Source organism: Protopterus annectens, chromosome 12.part0 (assembly GCF_019279795.1).
Source record: "Protopterus annectens isolate FY-2018-M chromosome 12.part0, PAN1.0, whole genome shotgun sequence".
Lineage (NCBI taxonomy): Eukaryota > Metazoa > Chordata > Ceratodontiformes > Protopteridae > Protopterus > Protopterus annectens.
The window spans coordinates 526,363,925-526,382,742 of NC_056746.1; the positions used below are offsets into that span (position 1 = coordinate 526,363,925).

At 38.0% G+C, this 18,818-nt stretch overlaps 1 protein-coding gene across 1 annotated transcript in view; it reads left to right on the top strand.

Annotated features, from left to right (window-relative positions):
- DRG2 (developmentally regulated GTP binding protein 2) overlaps nucleotides 1–18,818 on the top strand; it is an 808,865-nt gene that overhangs the window by 660,860 nt on the left and 129,187 nt on the right. The window contains exons 9-10 of the mRNA XM_044089666.1: nucleotides 5,985–6,061; nucleotides 7,049–7,137. Coding sequence (XP_043945601.1) covers nucleotides 5,985–6,061; nucleotides 7,049–7,137 — 166 coding nt within the window. The remainder of the gene's footprint in view (nucleotides 1–5,984; nucleotides 6,062–7,048; nucleotides 7,138–18,818) is intronic.

Sequence of the window (18,818 nt, forward strand, 5' to 3'; positions counted from 1 at the left end):
GACTAAATTTATAAAATAGAGTAAATGAATAAGACTAGGAAAAAGGATGTATAATGGGGTCTACTACTTTACAACAAATTGTCACTTAATCGAAAATGAAAATTAGAACCCCACTTCAGCGAAAGTGCACTTTGCTGTAGTCTAGGCGCCCGATCGCCTCACAAAAAAAATAAATAAAAACATGCTTTTGCAGGGGGTCAAGCCCCCCTGCACCCCCCCCCCATGTGGGGACCTGTGCCCCCCACACACCCCTACTTAAATATACCAACTCCGAGATCGCACTACAGCGAGGAAAAGGGAATATTCCCATTCCAAGCTGTATTGTGATCTCCGTAGTCAGTTTTCGAAGTTTCAGTACTTCGAACAAGTGGGTTCGCATAAGTGAAGTTCGAAGTACTGAAACTTCGACCAAAAGCAGTAGACCCATATAATGAAGGTATGTGGAGATGAGCACTAGGTGGAAGAGAGAGAAGGGGAAAGAAGTGGTATGCAGTGAAGGAAGGTGTTAAATGTTTAAGCTGGATCATCCAGTGTGAAAGTTGAGTAATTATAATGGTAAAGGGGTATTAAAGAAGCAAATTCACAAATCATGAAAAAAGGGACAAGAAATTAAACCGTAAAAGAAGAAAGGGGAAGGTGACATACTGTGGATAGAGGGTGAGAATGTTAAAGCAGACATGGGGATGTGGGCAAGAGGCAGAAAATAGGGGAAAAACTGCACACAAAAAAGAGCATATACTTGATAGAATCAAAGGAAGGTGCCATATTTACCCAAATGGGTATAGATATGTGTAGTTATTGTTTTTGTTAGTAGAGTAAGTAAAAAGTTCAGTCATAAGCAGTTACATCAGAGGAGGGGAATAAGATTGTCCAGACAGAAATTTGATAGAGAGACCAATTGAAAGGAAAATATCACGTATAATAATTTGGCAGCGGGTTTTAGCAAGGGAGATGCTAGAGGGGGAAAATGAGCTATGAGGCATGTTTACATCAAACTAGCTGCATGGCAATGTGAATAGTCGTACAGAAGGCAATAAAAAGCAGAAGGTTTTAAGACTACCGAAGTCAGTATGCTGTGAACTTGGTAATGCTTAAGGAGTTGCTTCTGAATAATGAGGAGCAGGAAGACCTGATTAAAATGTATATTTAAGGAAGTTTACTTTGCTAACATAGCAGAAGAAAAAGAGATGATAGTTTTAATAGGGAGAGGAGCTCCATTTCATCTACAGGAGGTTAAGACAGATGAGTTGGGTATGTTTGTGTTTATAAAGGGTTGCTGGCATGGGAAAATATTAACTTTTGGTATTTTTTTCCCACCACTGAAATTTTCCAAGCTTGAAATGAAAAAAGTTAGAGATGATAGAGTTTTGCCAGGGATAAGGAATATTAGCAGGAGACTGGGAATGTATGACTTCCTGACTTCGGTCCCTCACTTGCATCTTCCCTGGAAGAGTAATATTCGAAGGAATGTTAAAATATCTCATGAAAATTTATGGAATGAAGGACTTGGGGGAAGGTTTTTTAGGAGACAAACTATATATACTCCTCACGGCAGTATGGCATTTGGGTGAGATTGGATAGAATTTATGTAACAGGAGAACATGAATACTTGACACAAGAAATGCAGACACATCTCATTCTATTTTCAGACCATGCACTTAGAATCAAGTTTAAGAACACAGGCAGGGTAATTGGGGAGAGACGCTCTAGAATTAGTATAAGCAGGGTAAAGAATTCTAGGAGAAAATAATGGTTACTGTGTACCAAAAAAATTGAAAGTATGAAGGATTTGTTGAAGCCTAGGATAATGTTAAAAAAATTAAAATCTGAAATTCAAGAACAGGAAAAGTGGGAGGAAAGAACACCTCAACACAAACAAGGCTACTACTAATAATATTGTTACAAATGAAAGATTCATCATTAAGTGAAGCAGATCAGAAAGAGTTGGATCTTTTGGAAGGACCAGACAGTCTAGAGAGAGAGTTTTGCTGTTGAGGCATTATTTTAAGAGATTTCTCTGATACACCAGAAGATTTTGGCAGGAAGTTTGAGACTGCAAAAGGTACATAGCACTATATTTAAGTTAAGGAACTCCAGTATGGAAAGGATAGAGGGGGAGCCAGCAGAAATAGAGGTGATGTTTAGAGACTACTATAAGAAAATGTATATGAAACAGACAAGTGAGGATTGTTTTTAATTAGATGGTTCTTTATTTACTCGAGTTACCAAGTTTAACTAAGGAAGAGATGCAAGAACTGAAAGCCTGTATCTGTGCAGGGAATCCAGGAACAATTTAAAAAGCTGGAGAGGTCTCCTGGATGGTTTAGACTCCCAGTAGAAGTTTGGAAGGTGTTTCAGGAGGATTCAGTTCCTGACTGAAATAAATTTTGATTTTAGAACAGAAAATGTTTTTACTGTTTTGTATTGCCAGGCAGTGGCTGTATATATCTTGGGAAATATTCTTTCCCTTTTATATTCGTCCTAGTATTATTCCTTTCCTTTTTATGTTTCCTAGAATTGCTCCTTTCAGTGCTGTTTCTTCCCTACTTGGTACAAGAAAGCTTTGACTTTTTGCCCTCTTGTCATTTTACATAGAGCTCCTGCTGCTATCTGTGCATAAAAGGTATCTTTTAGCTTTGAAAAGCTGGCTGGTACAGTGGGATAGGATCCAAACAGCACAGGCTACTAGAATGATCTATTAGAATATCTACTGATATGGTAGGTTAGCTTGTATAACTGTACTTTCTTAGTTTTGGTAACGTTGAAACTCTACAGATAGCATTACATTAATGTGGTAAGTTAAACAAGGGAGCATCAGGTTTTTACAAGTCTTGTAAGAAGTTCTTCTGATGTGAGATTGAGACTTTCAGTACCATTTGCAACTCTGCACTTCACCTTCTGGTGTTGTAGATCAGTGGACAGACTGCACTGTCTCATGAATGAAAGCTACTTTGCTGCACGTCAACAATCTGCTGCTTACATTTTCCTTCCTCTTGTCTTCTTATTCTCTTGGATTTAATTATCATAAGCCTTGCATCATGTCTCTTGCACGGAAAGTACTTCTCAGTGGACAGCAGAACAGAGTCAACCTCATTGTTATTGCTTCCTGTTGGTCATGTCAGCTGTGGTTTTCTCTGGTTATCCACTCTTCTCCCTGGTCTCTTCCTTCACAAAAATCCTTGCGGCATCTGTAGAAAGGCAGAATTCTGCACCCAGTCTTGGGAAACTGAATATTTTAAGCTTGGTTGGTTTAAATTTTTTGTTTGGTCACCTCCAGCTGTAAGAATTGTCTGTTCATTTCTCTACAGTAACTCCAGTTTCTTCCTAGTACTGCCTAGGGGGGAAGAGGGACTGAAAAATCGAAGTTACAGCTGATCTCACCCCCCTCCCTTCAGCTAAGACTTAGTTGACTTTCCAAGAAGGGAGCACAGCGCAAAACTTAAGCCACCAAGCCTATTCCTCTATGGTAATACATGTTTCTCTAGTTCATTTTCTACTTGTGTGACAGTATTTCTTCAGGAGATTGCATATCTGTTTGTTAAATGCGGATGCAGTTAAAGGTCTTAAGACTAAAACGTTCTCCCTCTTCCTTCAGAATTGATTACTAACTCTTCCTCCCTTTGAATCATCTTATTCAGTGTGTATTTTAAGTACCTTTCATGAAAATCAATCTTCTTGTTACTTTAACTTCGGAAAGAAGGATTTTGTAGTTTCAGACCCCTCACATGCAAGCCACTGTATACTGTTCCATAATGAAAAGGGGTCTTTGAAATGTCATTTATGCTCAAGACTGTTGCAGCTTAATCTGACAGACATTCCATCTCTAGAAAGAGATGAAAAAAATTTGGCGTGTTGTGCTGTGGGGGTTCTGCAGAATCCCAACTCCCAAGGGTCACTATTGAATTGAGATTCTACCTGAATTGTTTGATTTACTGTTGTTGACCTTGCCAGATGAAATTACATCTGTGTGAGATACTTTAACATTAGATGTTTGAGGAGAGGCCACTGTAACAGCAGAACTCATTTCCTTTGATTCAGTATGAAAAATGTTACGCAGTTTTAATTCACTTGATATTGTATAGTGTTAACATGTAGATAATTGCATATCACAAGGACCTTCTTTGTGGGACTTCCTGGCTTGAAGAATTGAAAAGTGGCTGTGCCAGCGCTAAATTTCGGCAACCTGTATATATCCCTGCACATGTAGAAGACCGATGTTAAGCTTTCAAAGGGAAAAAGCACATTTTGGAAAATCTAACTGGGCTAAGGGGAAATAGATGATGGGTAAAGCAAGGTGTTGAGATGTTTTGTTAAATTAACCTTTCCTGAAATATCTGTTGTGGTATGTGCTGCATTTTATCACCTTGTAACATGACCAAAGCAGGACAGTTTCACCATTTTTGACACTTCTTGAAACCAACACCTTATTCATACCTTTGGCTTGGTCATCATCTAAAATTTCACTTGCATATCTAGAACACTAAAGAAAAAATTCATCAGTTTGTCTTTTTGACATGGAAGATCTCACCAATTATCACGATCAGAAAAAGAAGCTATTGGGAATGGTAAACTCGAATAATTGCTGCCTTATTTAAAAAAAAAAATCACTTCTCAAAAGGCCAGTAAGATTTGTAACTTTATCTCCATTGCAACAACCGCTGACTTAAGAAAAAGATAATTGGCTTCCAATCCAGCACACGTCAGACCTTTTATTAGCTGCCTTCTTATTTAGATGTATACACAAAAACTCCTTCACCTTTTTTGCAACTCTAGAAGAAAAAGTTATAATCCAAGATTGCACAGAGTACTTGCCATGTTTCTCCACAGCTTGCTTTTAGAAAGTGCAGCAGCCACAGTGTTCTGTCCTAGACCCTAGACTTTGGTATAGGATACCACCTAAATAATAAGATACTTGGCCATTCTTTACCCATTCAAAACATGTTTCATTAAAGGCTATCTAAAGCTCAGTAACACCAATTCATCAACTGTACTAGAAATTAGCCTCCTATTCTTCATTCTGCAACTTCTGTTGTCTCTTGTATTTAATTGTCGTCTAGCTGTCTTGATTAATTCCTTTTCACTCAGTTTAGCACTTGTAATTACTGATGCACTGTAATGATGCAATTGTTACTGCGTATACTTGTATTCACTGTGACTTCTGGTTTATTATTTCTCTTCTGATATATGTACTGTTATAATTTATTATTGTTTTATGATTACATTATATTGATTTTACTTATTTTATTTTTTTTAACTATTGCTTTTGCCATTTTCTCCCTGGCTGATTCTGAAGTGGGTCCCCTTAGATCTATGTTCTTCCTTGTTGACAGATTTAAATAAATTGAAGTATAATATGTTGGAGGCTAGTATCTACATGTGCAGCAGTAACACAGTACCAGAGGTGGATATACTAGCTTCCTTTCTGTGGGAATATAGTAGACTTTCTCACCATATGGTACCCTTCTGATTGCCTCTTTTTTGAAGTAAACAGCTTTAGTTCTCTGTATGGCTGTTAGTAAGAAAAACTGTGCTGTCATGATTTACAGTGTTGCTCAACGGCATATTTGTTGTGCAGTAGAATACTGACATATAGGTTCATAGATTAGTACTAAGCTAACTGCCCTTGCGAGCCATTTTTAAGCTTAGCCAATTATCCCTTGTGAGACTCAAACCCTGCACCTTGTGTTTGTAAGGCAAACACCTTAACCATTAGGCCACCCTCCCAATATAATTGCTGGTATGCAGTTCTCTGAATTATTTGTAGGTGTTTTGCTTGCATTTTACAACAGACAAGTTATTCAGTATGTGTACTGTGTCTAAATTAGGTATGTTAGCATCTCGAATAGGAAGACATTTACTGTCATTTAATTTTTGCATAGTGTGCTTGATCATTTTTCCCCCTTAATGTAACACATTTTTGATACTGTGCTCTTTGTTTTACTCATTTCTTTTTCTGTGTTAATCTTGATTGTTTGTCTTTTAAGGTTTATAATAAAGTTGATCAGATTTCCATGGAGGAGGTGGATCGGTTAGCCAGACGGTCTCATAGTGTTGTGATTAGGTAAGGAAAAACTTTTGAACAGAGTCAACAATACATGAAACTAGTTTTTAATGAAATAGGTTGTTTGCTATATATACTGACTGCTGTTATGTGTAGATGTCTGCTTGTCCTGGTACTTGACTTGTGGATTCATTTTCTTTTTTCGTTGCTGTTGATTGTATGTGTTCACAACAGAATTGTTCTATTTATTTAATTCATGGTATCTGCTTCCTGTTCTGTCAGACTACTGTCCATCTGACTTCTACTGATGGCCTTATATCTGTTTAAGCCATACACTGTCAGGGTTGGCATCACTAGGTGTATCATCCTGTTAACAAACAATGCAGTCTTGTTTTTTATCAGGCTGACTTATGAGTAGTGAGCGATATGTTCATGTCACATTTTATGACATTACCTACCCTTGAGCTGTCTGATTTATAGTTGTGCAGCTACTGATGAACCAGACATTTATTCATCTTTCCCCTTCCTTAAAGAAAGCAACATCTGGATAGTCATTATTTATTTCTCTATCAGCCACCACCACCATTATCTGAAACCAAGTCAGTATGTGGTGTGAGGTTTTCACCCCAGCTGCTTGATAACATGAACACTGAATGACCAGTCACTCTTCTTGTATAAAACAGTGCTGGTAACCTGATCGCATTATAGATTCCACTCCAAGGCAGCTAGTGTTCCTCACTTAAAAAAAATGCTTTTTCTGCAATGCCTTTGCATGTGATTATGGATTTTTATTTTGAACATCATTTCTGCACCTTGTATCACTTTCTGAATGATGTCTGATTCAGCAGTGTATCCATACTCATTCCAAATCCGCTGTAGTAATGTCTACTTCATGTTTATTGATTTGGGAAAAGAAAATATTTATTCCTAATATCGCTAAGTAAAGCATGCCTTTCTTCCTTTTAAATGCAGTCATGTTGTACAAGGTTCCAAGACTTAATAATTTTTCTTGCTAGTTAACCACATATTGTCTGTTTTTCCTATCAGTTGTGGAATGAAGCTGAACCTTGACTATCTATTGGAGATGCTCTGGGAATATTTATCTTTGATCTGTATCTTCACCAAGAAAAGAGGAGGTGAGCAGTTTCATGAATAAAAAATATTTAAAACAGAATTAAATAAGTGTCCTATTACAAGATGGCTCTGAACTGCTAGATTATAGACATATAACCTTTCATCACCATATTAAGTTCACAGCCTTGATGTAGTATCTTTGGGAAAAACTCTTCTGTGTTTAGTGGAGGTTTGTGCATTGAAGAAAGAGATTTACATAATGTAGTCAGTCTGATTTTTGTATATAATGTGAGGTTTAATGATTTTCTATGTTTGTTATGCAGTTAATGTGATGGAGCAAATTAATGGAATTTTGGCAGTCGGTGCTCATTTTAAACTTCCTAAGATAATATATGATGTATTTTCTATTACTGTTTATGTGAAATAGCAAAGCTATTTTAGCAGATTCATGGGAAGGAGGGGTGAGGGGTGTATAATTGCACTTTATTTTCTTTCTTTTTTTTTTTTTTTTCTTTAGGCACTCTAGTTTCTAATTTTGTGTGTGTGTTAAAAGTATAGTAAACCATTCCAGAGTATGCATTTCAGGATTTTAGGGCACTTGTCAGAGGTGAGGTAAGCAGCCTTTAGGCAGACAGTTGGCACACCCAATGTTCAGTTATACCTTGTTCTGATAAATAATTCATATTTCTAGAGTTCGGGTAAAGGTGGGGATATAGAGTACAACGTTCTTGTTCTCAAATCTCCCTTCCACCCAGTATATTCCAGAGATTAAAGTGTTTTTTTAAACACTGTTACTACACTGATTAGTTTACAGGCTAAACTTTCAAAAGGTGATCATACATGAGAAAAAAAGCAGTGAGGAAAAATATTTGCTCCAGTGGTACTAGCACTGTGGATCATGGAGAAAACCTGCCAAAAACAACTCTATTCTTTAACCACTCAAACATTGAATTTTCTGACCAGCCAGACTTTGAGCAGCTCATCCCATATGGTGAATTCACATTCAGCAGCTAAGCATCATGTAAATAATGTCTGAAATACAAAGAAATGAACATCTTGTCCACATTTATTGAAAAAGTGGACATTAAGCTTACAGATGTTGAAACAGTGCATTCTTCAGATTGCTTAATCTCCATGGATGTTGAAATGAGGGACTTTAAACAAGGATTGGATAACATGAAGCATATTTATAAATGGTGAGGCTAAATTAATTGAGTTTTAGGACCACAGCCATCGAAAAAAACACCAAATCAGTGTGATACCAGAGGAAGGGTTGGATTGGGTATCCTTTATGCAGAAGCATTTGGCCCTTTGAACTGACAAGTGTCAAGAAGAGATTCACTTAGGATATGCTCAGTTTTTATCCCCCAACACCTCTGAGTTAGGATGACACAATCAGTGTTAGATTTGACACTTATGCCTTGGAAGACATGATCTTTTTATTCTCTGGACTCCAGACAAAGTTATTAAAATTGGTAATGCCCCCAACCTCTCAGGTATGAGAATTCAATGCGTCACCTTTGTCAGCTATTAAGTTGTGCAGGCAGTCACATTGGTTTTGCCACCTACTGTGTTCTGCTCAAGTGATAGCTCGTATGCTGGAAAGCTGTGTCACCTTTTTCTTCCCCATATTAGTAAGCTAAGTAACACTCCATCAAGAACCGAACCACACAGCAGGGAGAGTGCAAGCTTACCCCACTGCTAGATGACAACCAAGTGGCTGCTCTGGGACTTGGACTATTTTTCCTTGTTCTGCAGAAGAAACAAGAGTAGGGCACAACAGCAGGATCATCAGGCCGATTAACATGTTTTATTAAACTCTTAATCACTGCTACATTGGACAGCATTTAGGTTAGATGTTACCTTTTTTTTTCATACAAAATGGCAGGAATTTGAGACTGACCCTTCTCACAGTTACACTACAAGAGAGTAAGTGGCCTGAGTGGATAGCTAAAATGTCATTGACTAAATGATTATAGTAACAGAAGCCCCTCCCCCCTTACATTTAGCAAGGCATGTATTTCCGTTTTTTCCATTCTTTTTTCCTCCCCCAGTTAAAGAATGTCATTTCTTTGTTGGAAAGGATGTTGGACTCTACTGGGGTGGGCTTGATTGGATGGAGAAGTTTGTAAAGGATGAAATGTACAGAAAGTTTTGTTGAGAGTGCTGTCCTACCTGTGGTAGTGTGTGTTCATCCTCTCACTATCTTAGAGGGTGTATGCCTCCTTGTTGGAAGCCAAACATTGATAGGATAGTTGTGCATATTTTAATTTGTGAGCCTTTGATGTCATGCCTATTATATATATTTTTTTAAATGCAGTTTTCTTCATATTATATATACTGTTAAAGGGACACTATCTCCTTTGTAAAATCACACTTCCGCCTCGGACTGAAGCTGAAAACACTGCCACCCACTTAGCTAATAATAATAGCTAGAATAACAGAGGGGGGGGGAGCATGGGCAGCATGGAATGTGCAGGGTCCAACACCAAGCTGTGTTCACACACTATCCCTGGCTGCAAACACATAAATGGGTGGCTACACACCTGCCCGTACACCACAATAGGGGTAATGTACTGACCCATGGCCCCTGCCTCTGTGTAATCTGTGCACATCTGTACAGCTGTGAGGCATTGCCACAGCAAGATAAGCCCATACTGTCATGTTGATGGGTGTACAAGTATGGGATCCTCTGCCACCACTGTACCAAGGTGCTGAACTGGATACACAGACCCAGCAGCAAGTGTCTGCAGCTCCCCCTCGGGAATGGCATAACTTATAATGAATACGTAGGTGTCTGCCCACAATACCAGACACAGCTGCAGTCATCCTTGTCCCCCAAGACATCACTGTGAACAAGAATGTCCACCTGACAGTACACGAGGACAGAAATCATCACTGTGTATAACACTACACATCTCTGCTAACAGCAGTACCATGCAGCTGAAGCAGCACAGACACAATCACATACAGTACACACTATCCCCTGCACAGTTTGTCCCCATGTTGCCAAATGATCAACGAATACCCTGCAGAAACAGTTTGCTACCTGTAGGTGTACAACACAAAGGTCTGCACTGGAGTACAAACAACCTGGAATTGATCCACACATTCATTACAGAAGGGCATACTGGACATGCTCACACACTTAGAGAAATGAAGGCGATGTCAGACAACAGCATACTGAAAGGTCATACTGGGCATGCTCATACACTTAAACAAATGATGCCCATGTCTGCAAACAGTGGATCAGACATATCTGGCAGTTGCAGATGTTAGCGCAGACACTTCTCAGTATGCACCACTCATGCTTTGCACACACAGTGGATAGGAATACAGGCATATATCCAAGGACAACACACTTTAATAAGCCAAAAGTAGACATACATAGTTGTGTGGGAGAGTGACTGTGACAAGGAGCCATCCATTATGAGGCCTATCCCACCCAGCACACAGCCAAATGGCTACAACCACATGAGGTTCAGATGTCACTCACTGTAGACATTAGCCACCAGTATCTGTCAGCATTACGGACTATGTGGTGCAAATGCTAGCTGTGCAACATGACTGTACAAGGAAGTAGTCATCTAACAGCTGTATACACGTACCTGTGGAATATAACCCTGCGTGTGCCCGCATGTGATGTGTCAACCTCTAGATGAGTGGGTTATGGCCCATGCACACACACTGCCCTTCCCACAAATGCAGTCTATAAGCACTTACATGAGTGCATGGATCGTGCTAGCCCAAACAGAACCAATATGCTATCCTCCAAAAAAAGGAAGCCCATCTGGTGGTCCCCTGCCATAAACAAACTGTACAACAGAAGGAAGAAACTGCTGCAAAAGAGAGTAAAATCTCATGAGTGGAGAAGCTCGTTGGTCAGCCTCAGTAAGAAGCTGAGCTCCCTTATAAGATCCTCCAAAGCTAGCTACAAAAACAAAATCACCACTGATTCTGAGGACAACCACAAAGCATTTTATAGCTATGTCAAGAATCTCAGTGGTAACACCCAGATCTGCTCTGAGTTACAGCACAACGGCATGAAAATTACAGAACCAACTGATATTACCAACATCCTGGCAAATAGCTTCAGTGCTAACTTTACCTCCCTCTCACCCCCTAAAGGGCCCATATCTATACAGGAAGAATGCAGAGTCCTTGTAATCACAACTACGCAGGTAAAAGCTACTCTCTCTAAAGCCAAAAACACAGCATCTTTGGGACCGGACAACATCCCAAGCTGCATTTTACATGAACTTCAGAATGAACTGGCGTCCCACCTAAGCACCATGTTCAATCATAGCCTGACATCAGGCTTTGTGCCCACTGAATAGCGCACAGCAACAGTTATCCCACTCCACAAAGGGGGAGCCACCACTGATCCTGAGAACTATCGCCCTATTAGCCTGATGAGCCTGGTCTACATGGCCATGGAATGTATCATCATGGAACTCCTAAACGAAGACATTGGTAACCTCCAAACTCTGGACCCCACCCAATTCGGGTTTGTGAAAGGCAGATCATGCCTCCTGAACCTGATCGACTTCTTTGAGGCAGTCACCAAAGCCGTAGACTAGGGTAAGGTGGTTCACACAGCCTATCTTGACCTAGCCAAGGCTTTTGACACCATCCCCCATTCTGGAATTATAGCTAAACTCACTAAACTACGTATAAACAGAACCCACACTGTAAAAGTTGCAGATTGCAAATCTGACTTCAAACCAGTGACAAGTGGAGTACCACAGGGTTCAGTCCTGGGACCTCTCCTGTTTGGTATCTACTTCTCTGAAGTACAGGCTAACACAGAAGGCCTCTGGCTAATGAAGTTCGCAGATGACTGCAAACTAGGAGCCATAGTAGAGTCCCCAAATGATGTGGACATCCTACAGAAGGGCCTCACTGAGACAAAGATGCCTGGTGTCAGAGCCATGGCCTCAAGCTCAGTGCCAAAAAGTACATTGTCATCCCCTTTGGTAAAAAGTCTGTACTCATGAACTACCACATAGGCAGCAGTCTGTTTAACACCGAATGTGTGACCTTGGGACCCAGGTGGGCAGTAGTCTCTCCTTTGATAATTACATTGCCACAGTAGTCAAGAAGTCCTTCTACATGGCACATCTCATTACAAAAGGGTTCTCATCCAGGAAAAACAAGGTCATTGCTCCCCTCTACTTGACACTTATTAACCCCATTATAGAGTACAATGCCCCTTTTGGAATGTACCTCACAAGACATCTGCAGCAGCTGGAAAGGCCACATTAGTACCTCACAAAGAGGATTACTGGCCTCAAACAGATGCTCTACATTGACCTTCTCAAAAAACTCTAGCTTTACTCCGTAGCATATCGCCTACTCCAAGGTGATCTCTGTCTAACATATAAAGCTATGTCAAACCCAGAGCTGTTGGACATGCTACACCTAAAGAAATCCCAATCCCTCTGACTTGCATGCTCTAGGGACCTAAACCTTGTCACCACAATAGAAAAAAATGTTCATGGAGGCAAAGGCTCACCCAAAAGATGCTTTAATCCAACAAAAACTCACAACCTTCACCACAGCTGACCTAGGTTTCGTCTAAATGACTTCATCAGAGTGTGGTGAAAAAAGCAGCATATAAATACAACAAGCACAATTGATGAATTCATTAAATAATTAACTAATTATTCAATTTCTAAATTCATTAAAATCAAAAATCAAGAATTCATTAATAAAACTAAAATAATATAATATTTAAAACTGTACATGCCATGTTGAAATTTTGGTGAAATGATTATTTGATTCTAAAATATAAATTATGAATTATAAAATCAAACAACATTTTTATATATATATAAAAAACACATATTGTTTTAAATGTGAATGATATAAAAAGATGGAGGTGAAATAAATGCAACATGCCAAATAGTAAGAAAGCATTCAACCTCAGCCTATTAAATGCCTAAGTTTCAGTAGGGGTTTAAGTGACACAAACTCATTCAAGCCAGGATAAATATATGCCTGGAGTCTTAGTTGCCATTTTAACTCACCAACATCAAGATGGCAATCTATGACCCTTCCTTGTTGGTCCTTAATCTGTTGTTGCATAACAAAAAACTTGAAATAATGGTCTTCATAAGCCATGATATGCCTAGCTAAAGAATTAGTTACTTTCTTATGTTTAATGTCTAAAATGTGCTCATTAATTCTCTCCCTAAACTTCCTGCAGGTCTTGCCAACATAAAATGCCATGCACACCTGGCATTTGGCAAGATAAATCACATTTTGAGAATAACAATCAAAGTGGCCCATAAATTTTATAAAAGTGTGGTTAATCTTAATTTGTTTGCCTGTTGTTAAAATGTGTCTACACGTCATACATCTCCCACATTTGAAATTACCCAAGTTTTTGTTAGTCATGTTTTCAACAGGCTTAGTACTGTTCTCAAAAATTTCTTTTAAGCTTTTATCCTTTCTAAAAATAAACTTGGGTTTGTGTGTAGCCAACTTAGAAAATTCATCTAATTTAGAAAAGGATTCCCAGTATTTTTCAATTATTCTAATAATGTACTCTGCATCCGCATTATAGGTTAAAACATACAAAAAATGCTCCTTGAAGGGAACATTGCTACTCACACTTCCACTTGTAACATTAAAAAAATCATTTTCACTATTTAAAATAGGTACGTAAAAGCCACCATCCCTTTTGGTTTGAATCTCACTTCTAATTTCATCACACATATGTTTAGGGTACCCTCTATTCAAAAATAAATTCGTCATGAAGTCCAACTCTACCTGGAAGTCCACGTCCTCACTCACCATATGGGCTGCTCTTACCATTTGCCCCTTGATAATGGCTTTCTTATGATGGACTGGATGCCAACTATCAAAATGTAAGTATGAATTGGAGAACGTGGACTTCCTATATATTTTGGAGATCAAGCAACTCTTTGTTGTGTCAAAAATCAACCTAATATCCAGGTATGAAATATTGTTGTAGTTTACCTCATGTGTGAACTTTAAGAACCACACTGTTTGATTGATATATCGAATAAAGGCTTCTAAAATATTTTTGTCCCCTTGCCATATAATAAGAATATCATCTAAATAACGTGTGTAAAATTTAATGTATGGACAAAATTCACAGTCAAAAACATATTTAGATTCCCAATAGGCCATTATGTAGTTAGCATATATGGGGGCACATGTTGCCCCCATAGCTACACCTGTGGACTGTCGAAATAAATGTTCTTCAAAACATAAAAAATTGTTTTTTAAGACTATTTCCATTAATCTAACATATAAATTAATATTATGTTGTTCATAAATACCTGTTGCAAAAAGTTGTTCTTCCAACCACGTTAGCCCCATATCATGTGGTATACATGTAAACAGATTGATGACATCGATAGTCACAAAACAAATACTATTTTGAAATTCCAGTTTTTTAATTTTGTCTAGTAAATGCCACGAATCCCTGGTGATTTGGGGAAAAATCTTGTGTCCAAAAACTGACTGATAAATGTGGTTTTACTTCTCTTCCCATCAACTATAGGCCTAAACTTAACATTGTTTAGGCCTTTATGTATTTTGGGAATACCAAAAATTCCACTAACCACTGGTGCACTATTGGACAAAAAACTGAAATCATTCTCATTTATTTCACCTTGAAAAAGCATATCGTCTAAAGTCAAATCAACCTTTTTGTAGGCTATATTGATTTCATTTCTGCTTGTTTCTATATAATTGTCACTCATGAGCATGGCTAACATCTCACTAACATAATCACCTTTATCAACTATAACAACTCCACTACCCTTATCGGGTTTCATAATACGTATATTTTGTAAATTTCTTAAATATTTTAGAATATCAGAATCCTCTTTGTTCATATTATTCAAAAACAGTTGCTCTCTATTGTTCATATAACATCTAATATCTTGTTCACATAAATTCTGAAAGACCTCCATAATTTTATTGTAGGGAGGATTAAATGTACTAGGTTTTTGTAACATACCTTCTTGGTAAGCCCTTTCCTCTATTATGTCGTTCTCAAAGTACAAGGCCAAATTAAGTTTTCGCACAAACATTCTAAAATCAATAAGAGTGTCAGCAGTATTGGCCTTCCTACAAGGAACAAAATTAAAACCTTTCGACATAAATTCAGCATGTACATTATCCAAAATAATACTAGAATAATTAAATATCTTGAAATCTTTTGCTGTATTAAATAATATAGTAGGGTTATTTAATACTCCTACTTCACTTATTGTGTTTATACCATCATTCAAAATAAATTCTCCCTCAGTCATATCACACACAAAAAAATTAGTAGAAGTATTGGTTTCATCAACTGAATTAATCTGCCCTGCCATTTTTAACAGATCATCTAATGAGTCTTGTTGCTGCATTGTATCCAAAAAAGAACCATCTAAATTAATAAGTGCCTGTACGCTATTATTAAAATCAAAATCTGGGACATTATAAACACTCAATTGAGATAAATTAAACATTTCGTCAGTATCTATGTCATGGTCACTGTGTAATGAACACACATCTGTACCTGCTACATTACTAACAAGAACAGTCTTATTCTTACTGTTATCAACATTAATCAAAGAACAGTCTTGATCAATGCACATGTTGTTAGAACCAATATTTTCCACATCAAGTACATACTCGTCATGCGAGTTAACAGCATGGTCTCGAGAATCAACAACATTATGCAAACCATTCAAACTCGAGAATGAATCATGTATAATGTTCGTAGAAAAAGTCATTTCAATTTCATTATGCTTACCATGTTTGTCAAAAATATTACCAACCCAGTTATTATCTTGGTATGAACTTCCACATATTTCACAGTCAACCCCTATATCTGACAAAAAACAGTCAATTCGATTCGTTGATAAATCCACTGAAACCCTGCTTACAAACTTATTTGAATCGTGGCAACCTTGAGTTTTACAACAAATGATGCATTCATCATCACAGTGTGTAGGGCAATGTATACGATATACTTTTTTGTTTACCTTCTTGCAGCTTTGGCCCAATTTCGATCTTGCTCCACTGTTAGAAATGATACTTTTGCTCTTGCTCCCCTTCGATTCTCTTCGTATTCTTCTCGGGCTGGCTCTAGAAGCTTCAACCTCTCTGAGCGTCTTGGACCGTCTTCTAAAGGGTCGTTCTCGCAGAAAAACGTGCTATTTGGGCTCCTCATTACTTCCGGTGTTGTTACGCCCACAAGGACTAACGCTTTGATTGGCTGTATTAGTTTTGTGCGTAGATTTAACTTTATCCTTCTTGTCGTAGGGGTAAACAAACCCAGATTTATATATGTTGGAATCTCTATGAAGTTTATCACATTTTTTATTATATAACACATCACAACACTGATCTACGTCATTGATAATGTTCACGTAGTTGGTATAATACTGGTCAAAGACCAAATCTTGTGTTATTTTAGAGTTAAGCGTGTCAAGCTCAGTAATCAACTTCTCAGATTTAATGTTATTGTACTTAACCATGATTTCCATAATTTGTACACCAGTGGAGTCAAACAAATAATGCAGTTCCTTAATCATATCTTTGTTATCGCATCCATTAGGATACCGCCAAATACGTAAACCTTTCGGTACAAGTCTTAGCTCAATATTTTTGGTCAAATAACTGGTTTCTTGTCACCACAATAAGCAGGACATGCTGGAGGGATAGATTCCTGTCCCAGAGACTTCCCATACTCTGGAACAAGCTACCCATCTATGTCGAGCAAAGTTCCTCATTAACACTCTTCAAGAAAAATCTTGATGAGTGGATGGAAAATGGGAAATATACCCTGGGGCTCACTTCTGTGGCTCTGCTCGACAATGGCACAGGAAAATAACTTTCTTGGGTAGCGTAAGCCAGGGAACCTTGTTGGCTAGGCTTACTTAGGCCCTTGGACTGATAGCCTAGTACCTACCTATGAACCAATGAACGTTTGTTACATTAACTAAAATGTTGACTAAATATATAAAAAATAGTTATATGATTTTCAGTTTGTGGTAAGAGAAGCCTGAATCAGTTGGTTTGCATATTAATTATTCTAAAATTAAAACAGTCATCCTTGGCTTTCTATTAAGTGTTTTTGATCTTGGATTTGCTGGGTTAAACAATGGATGGCAGCACAGGTGAAAATGGTCATACCCAAGTTGATGAGGTGCTAAGTGCATTGGTTTCTGGCTTTGTATTGACTTTCATTTAATTGAATGATAGGTTTAAATCCTGAGCTGTTTAAAGTGTAATATGCATTTCAATGTATGTATTTATCTGAATGTTTTAACCATTATGATGTATTCATGCATTCATTCCAAAGTAGTAAAGTTAGATATTGTCTGGGTGCATCATGTGGAGAGACCAGGCTTGGCTTAGTTGTTTGGGGGTGGGTATGCTGTTTATTGAAATATATGCATCCTTTTCTACAGAATTCTACTCAGTTGTGGAACTCACAGTCATAAAGGAAGGTTGGACAAGAGGTTAGCTGGCTACAAAGCCAAAAACCAACTTTAATAAAAAGTATTACTTTTTTAAGAATTGTACTTTTTGTGGTTGATGACAGTGGGATTGTAAATGACTGTCATGATTTTGCTATAGGTGACTCGAATTTTTGAGTACGTTTTACAGATAATGGCTATATTCTGCTGTTTAAGTGGTTCTGTGGAGTCTGCCAAGTCATATGGAGAAGCAGTGAACTTTGTAGGAGATGGCTGCTTGAAGAATTAATGGGACTTGTTTAGGCTACACACTTGGACATTACAGGTAGGTGGACATTTTTTATGTTTGGGAGATTCTGATTTAAACTGTGTGTTATTGATGGCATCTCTTGTGTTTTGTTTAATTACTGGAAAAATTTAAGTGGACAGTATGTATTTGATGTATTTTCTATTTCCATGTGGCCTGGTTTATATAGTGTAAAGCTTTGTATTATAGGTTTAAGTTTTTACATGTTGCTAGTTTTCCTGCACTCTCAGTGTGCAGTAATTTCAGTGTGTGTGCGTTGTTCATGGAGGGGTGTTATTTACATTGCTAAATGGCTATTTTCCTCCTGATTACTTGGGAGTCTGGTTTTCTAGGAGGTTTACCGCATTCTTTTTGCTTTGCTGTGCAGGATTTTAGCTCAACTGAGATGTGGTCATTGAGGTTTTAATGTGGGTTATTAGTTAAGTATTTTTATACAATATTTATTGTGTTTTCCTTTTGTGGATAGTGACATTAAGTTTAGAATTAGGTTTGTTGAGGGGCTGTGGAACCGGAGTTGTCAGTTCACCTCCTGGTGCTGTATGTGGTACCGATTATGGCCATGTTTTATTGCTCAGACACTGGGTAGGTTTTCCTGCTGGCTCAATTGAAACAATGGTCCACTTCACACAAAAACATGGCTCCAGTAAGACATTCTGTTACATGCTTACAAGCCTACTGAAGGATGCTACAGGTTAGTGTTTATCATCTTTCATGATTTATGTCAAATCTTGAATTTGGAGTATATGTTGTAGGAAGAAATAAGTATGAATAATGCATACACTGTATTGTTGTGCCATGTTTGGTACATAAGTAGTAGATTCATAGGTTTATACTAGACTAATGACCACCACAGTCTTTACAATTCCAAAATCAGGTATAACTTTTAAATATTACCCCAATTAATGTTAGTAGGCGAATAACCAGATGTTCTTCATCTCACATTGCTGCAGTCCTTACATATGGGTAGTCCGCTGTCCTCGGTCGG